Raw genomic sequence first — 6,038 nt, 5'->3', positions numbered from 1 at the left:
TTTTTTTTTTTTTTTTTTATACGGGGGAAAATGAAAAAAAAAAAAAAAAGTGCTCATGATCCCCATAAATCAGCATGTCGAAATATGTCACACGAATCTGCAAAAATCCAACTGGTTGAAAAATTAAAAAAACTTTCCCATGTGCGAAAGTACCCACTTGTGATTCCTTACCTGGAAGATGATTCTTCCAGAGTGTTATTATACAGACCTGTTATAATTTCTTTTTTTTCCAGAGTTGCAAGACGGTTACGTTACTCTGTCAAGGGGTACAATCCCGACAGACCACGTTTGTCCTAGCATTTACTGCGCGCCTTGAAGTGTGCCCTCCTATAAATAGGGCACATAGCAGTTGAAGGCATCACCAAAAGGCAGATAAAGCGACTAGGCCAAATAAACGACTGATAATTGATTCACGCGCATGTTTATCACCTCAGGATGCACCCACCCACCGTTGTTTGGTGCGCTAACTTTTAAAGGGCAAAAAAAAAGAGAAGCAGTTGGGACATTATTTAATTGCGATTTTTTCTTTACAATTCGATACAACAGGAATTTAACATTTGAAAAAAAAAAAAAAAAGTTATTTTTTTTGACTTATATATGCATACTTGCTAATTTGTTCACACTATATGGTTAGCATTAATAATAGGATAAAATAAAAAACAAAGGGGTGCATCTTCGTTACTGCCAATCAGCACTTCTTCCTTTTTGCAGATCACCCCGCACATGCATAATGATCGCTGGTAGGGCAGAGGGTGATCCTCATATTACGATCAGTTATTTTCCTCTTCGTTCTTCTCTTTTTGGTTTTTCAGACTCTTTCTCTTGACCCTTCCTGGTCTGGAACCTCCAAAGGGAGACGTTGTGGAGAAGTCAATGTGCTTCTCAGAGTCCACACGAACTAAGAAGGAAGGAATATCTACCATCTGTTTGCCGACTCGGATATGTCTCTGTCGTATTAGTACTCTTGCATGATGCACTGACTTGGCTAACCCTAATTTAAAAACCTTTGTCTGCAATCTTCGCTCCAACAATTTTGGTAAAGTCAACCCTAACACATAATCTAGCTTTTCTTCATTCTCTCCCAGTAATCCTTGACGCACCATTCGTCTGAGTAGGGCCTCTCCTTGAAATATTCTCTGGGAGCTTTTTTCGTCTAGGGTTAACAGATACCTGGCAGCTGATCGGATTTTGGCTAACAGGTATTGCACTCTGCAGGGGTGAGAGGGGCAAAACAAAAGGGTGAACAAAATTACATAAAATGGGAGTCATGCTGTGCTATCAGATGGGGAAACACACGCGATGGAAACTCCCCTTCACATACAAACGTCTTCTGTGCCTGATCTATTTGATAAGTCACGTTGGCCGCTTATCACACTTTTTTTCTGTGTCATAAGGGGATCCAAAAGCGCCACGCCCGGGGGAAACTTACCTCCATATTTCCCTCTTGTTCTTAAGTCCGTATTCACCAATTAGCTTCAACTCTTGGTCTAAACGCTCCTGTGGTTGTGTGGAAGTGGGCGTGTCGGCGTTAGTTGCAATTTCGGGGGAAAAGAGCGCGCGCAAATAGGTATATAATGCAAATGAGCATGTATACAAATGAACATGTATGCAAATGCGCATGTATACAAGTACAGTTGCAGGACGCGTAGATCTCCTGCTTCGCCTCTGCGTTCTCCCCCTCTTTGGAGTATCCGCGATTGAGAGCGCGGTGGCTTTCTCCTCCCCCGGGGGTGTACTCCGCCGGAGATGCTCGCGCAAGATGCATGCCCGCCCGCGCGTAAGCACAAATTATGCGGGCGACATTTTTACCTTTTCAAAGGGACGCTTTGGGTTCCTAGCCGTTTTGGAGTAATTCCTGTAACTCTTCGGCATCTTGTTCTTCTACGTTTCTATTTTTTGGTTCGCAAAAGGGATGGTCAAGCGTTTGCAACTGTCACTTGGCAAGTATCACTTTGCAATTTTGCCGCTTCGCAATTTTGTTGTTATTCCTCTTTCGTTGCTTTAAAGGATTGCTTTTTTTTTCTTTTTTTTTTTTTAAATTATATCTTCTCAACTTTGTGCTAATTTTTTTCGTCACCTCAAAGTGTTCCTTTTTTTTTTTTTTTATCATGTACATAATTACTTACATACGCAACGTGTATGCCATCTATATGTTGGCCCCTTTTAAGGGTCCTCATTTCTTGCGCAGCTCGACGGGGGTTTAAAAATTGTGGCGCGCTTATGTACCATTGCACGTATCACGTATACATATGTAGTGTGACCTTTACCCACGGGGGGGAGGGGTAATGTGAAGAGCAACACATCGGGGGTATACAAAAATATTGTTTGGTTCTTTCAAGGCTAAGAAGCAAGGAATGGGTGTAAATGGCGAACCACGAGAGGTAAACACTCCGTTTAACTTCTTCCTCGCAGTGCATACAAATCCGAGTAAAAAATTGAGGGCTGCCTGGGCGAACCAAACCGGGTGCGCTCCGCATGTCACCGGGTTTAAGTAACCATTCAACGTGGCGAATACCCCCCCGTTGGCATATAACATGTGCATATAATATATATATATATATTAATTATGTATGCACTTGGCATCTTCGCTTCCTCCCCCAATGCGAGGGATATATAATGTACGTAGTAATAATATGCCCCCCCCGCAAACGCTTTGGCCAATTAAGAACTGCTTCAGCGTAGGCAAGAGGAAAGAGTTCGCCACCATAAGCATTATGCGGACTGTACCCCCAAGTGATCCTACCATTGGTTTAATTTTGCATTTTTTTAATTTTTTTTTTCCGACTTGTTAGAGGAAACACCCGCAATAATCACATCCTGTATAGCCTTGGGGGGCTTGACTTTTTTTTTTTTATATTTTTTTTGTGTTTCCCTTTTGATCACCCTACAGTGGCGCCACGCTCGTTTCCAAAGGGAGGAACGCTGCGCTGGAAATGTGTTGTGAGGGTTTTGAGCCAGATGGGTAAGAATAACCGCAGAAAAAAATAAAAAAGGAACACAAACGAACTCCGTGAGAAGCACCAAAAAGTTCCTAAAAATGCGCAAACAAATGCCTAAAATGCGCAGAGAAACGCCTAAAAATGCGCAAAAAAAGTGCGAAAAGAATTTGTTCATCCCCTTTGAAAAAGCAGCACCACGCGGGGGTATGCCTAACTCGTTCCCCCATTGGCGTTTAACCAGTTTAAACAAAATTTAAGGAGGGCCGTTCCCATGCGAAAGTATGCTAATGCCTGGCACTACACAATGCGCGTGGCTTTTCCATAGCCCCTCCTCTTAATAGAACAAATTTTGGAGAGCCATACGAATGAGCACATATGCGGATGTGTCCTCATGCCGACCTGCGCGTCCACCATCCCGGCCTCCAAATGAAACGGCGTAAATCGGACAACAAAATAAACTCACGCTAAACAGAAGAAAGGTTGCTATGGTTACACTTCCCCACTGCTGTACCCTTCTGCTGGCCTTAATTCTTCTCATTATTTCAACATACACATCCAAAATAGTAACCCCCCCCAGAGGTGCCCACTACAACAAGGTAATCGCATCTAAGCACCATGGTCGGAATAGGAGTCACTTATCCCGTTCTGATCGGATAAGGGGCAACTCCACGCGTAAGCTGTTCTTTCTAAAAAAGGAGAAACAAAATGACTCTCATTTCAAGGGGTTACACCACCTTAAGAGTTGGTTAAATTGCCTTTTGGGTGAAATACTGCCTGGTGAGAATGGCCATGGTATGTTTCTAGGGAGAGAAAGAAGGTGGAGGCCAGGGCTGGGTGATACCCTCGACGAGCTGCTATACCCCCCCTACGAGATGCAGAGGGTCGTCAGGTGCTACACGTTCCCGTCGAGCGGTGGCGGCGACGAGGGCGACAGTATGGTGGGAAGTAATATGGGCAGTAATGTGGGCAGTAATATCACCAGTAACATCGCCAGTAATATCGCCAGTAATAAGTATAACCGCTTGAACCGCTGCAAGCGGAGCAGTGGCAGCGAAAGGCAAGGACGAGTGGACGCTCAGGGCGACGGAGGAAGCTGCAGCGGCCCCGCCCAAATCGAGCGGTACATCACCCGACAGCTAATACATTTAACAAGCGAACTTATAAAAATACAGATCGGATGGGAAAAAAACAAAGAGGAGGAAAAAGCAAAATCGAGCAGTAGCCTTAACGGAAAGACAAACAGCTGTGTGAAGTGGAATTACTATCTGAATAGCAAAAATAATCCCCTAAAATGCTTCGTCTATGTGGATGTGCCAGAAGGAACAGTGATGTTAAAGCCAGAAAAAGTAGATGACAAGAAGAAAAAGTTTTTAATTTCAATCAGCGCTTTAAATGATATCAGAAGGAATAATCAAGAGATACTAAAAAACATTTATTTTAAAAAACATGAAATAACGTTTGACCACATATATCGAAATAGCAATTGGATAACTCTTCTGGTTAGCAGATTTATTGACCATCCTTACCTTCTCAATGCGTTGTCTTTTTTTTGTTTAACCTCTTGTGGGTACCTTCTCACTGATGTGTTTTCCCAAGGGATTCTCCACATATTGAGTAGCGAAATTATTTGGAACCCCCTTGTATACAACGTCTGGTGTAACGTATATCATACGACTTTGCCATTGAAACTTTATTTGGCCAAACAGACATACTCCTACGGAAAAGTCGCCTTCGATTTTTTTGTCAATTATGTAAGATCGAAATTGATTAGGTTAGAAACGTCTTTAATTAATTCTTCGTTGAAGCGGAAAGTGGAATTAGACACTCGTCAGGAAAACAGGTATGACTATAAAATGTTTTCCATTTCGACTCAGTGTGACATTTCGGACGAGGAAGAAGAGGACTTCACGTACCTTTGATGACAGAATTGGTTGTAAACTGGATTGGAAGAGAAACACAAAACATTTATTTAACTTCCCATTGTGAGCATTACTTTAATTTTTTTGTATTTCTTTTTTTTCACTCATGTTGTATTTGTGGAAATCTTTTTTTTTTTTTTTTGTTTCGAGTAAATGGGGAGTTTGCCCCTCCTTTTTTTACATAGACTTCCCAAAAAAGCAATAACAACATGACGGTAAAGTAGAAATCGTAACAAAATGGGAACCCTGAAATGGCTAAACTGGCATGTTCAGCAAGTGACCATTGATTCAGGTGCAGGATGAATCAATCTGCGGGGAGAATCCCTCCCTTTGAGTTGTCACTTCACCCGCTCATCCACTAGCCCAATTCTACCTGCGTGAAAGCATGCACCGCTTAAACGGGGCAAGAACCTGCTAATGAGGCTCTCCTCATCACCCGTTCTCAACACTACCCCTGCCCAAGTGCAGTGGTCAAGAGGTCCCCCTTTTTCTGCAACCACTCGAGGAAACTCAACCCTTTTGCATTTTTACATGCAAGGGGAAGCCATTTCGCGAAAAATTTAGAGCAATTCCAATCATGGCAGTACTAACGAGGCACACACGGATGGGTGGTACCAACTTGGAAAGAAGCAAAGGACAATTTCTACCCTTCTCATGGGGAACCTTGTGCACTTACAAAACATAGAAGCTGAATGGGCGAGCACGCAAAACAATGAGGCAAAAAAAAAAAAAAAAATACATATGCAAAATAGTACAGCAAAACTTTCCAGGGGCTCAATGTTGACGCATTACCAGGTAGCGCTCTTAGGAAAGACTAAACATAAACAAGTGCAGACGAAGGCTACCGTAGATGTGATAGAGTCATTTTTTCTCATACACTTGGGATACACATAAAAAAGGGCCGAAACGATTACAAGGAGAGTGGTTGTACTCACAGTTGGGTAACACCACCGGGATGACATCCACCCCGAGTAATGCCCTAAACCAGCAAAAAAAAGTGTTTTCCATGAATTTCTCTTTTTTTTTTTTTCCTTCTAGCGTGTCAGCCATAATGCGCATACCATTAGCACGAAGATGTATTATGCATTACCCACCTGTCCGCACATGTGTTGTAATTTCAATTTTGAGAGTGTTGCATGTTCACTCATGCAGATGCGTATCCATACTGGTGATTTTTCTT

At 42.5% G+C, this 6,038-nt stretch overlaps 2 protein-coding genes across 2 annotated transcripts; one reads left to right on the top strand and one right to left on the bottom strand.

Moving 5' to 3' along the window:
- Positions 1-770: 770 nt before the first annotated feature.
- On the bottom strand, positions 771-1,872 carry C922_01341 (40S ribosomal protein; the record flags this gene model as incomplete). The annotated part of the gene is made up of 3 exons (XM_008816947.1): positions 771-1,209; positions 1,430-1,497; positions 1,810-1,872. 3 exons carry the CDS (start codon positions 1,870-1,872, stop codon positions 771-773), a joined length of 570 nt encoding a protein of 189 aa, XP_008815169.1.
- A 1,552-nt stretch (positions 1,873-3,424) lies between these two features.
- On the top strand, positions 3,425-4,858 carry C922_01340 (hypothetical protein; the record flags this gene model as incomplete). Its single annotated transcript, XM_008816946.1, has 1 exon — positions 3,425-4,858. One exon carries the CDS (start codon positions 3,425-3,427, stop codon positions 4,856-4,858), a length of 1,434 nt encoding a protein of 477 aa, XP_008815168.1.
- Between the last annotated feature and the right edge of the window lie 1,180 nt (positions 4,859-6,038).

Source organism: Plasmodium inui, assembly GCF_000524495.1.
Source record: "Plasmodium inui San Antonio 1 unplaced genomic scaffold supercont1.4, whole genome shotgun sequence".
NCBI classification, from domain to species: Eukaryota; Apicomplexa; class Aconoidasida; order Haemosporida; family Plasmodiidae; genus Plasmodium; species Plasmodium inui.
The sequence above is the reverse complement of the archived record's forward strand: the minus strand, read 5'-3'. Positions and strand labels throughout refer to the sequence as shown.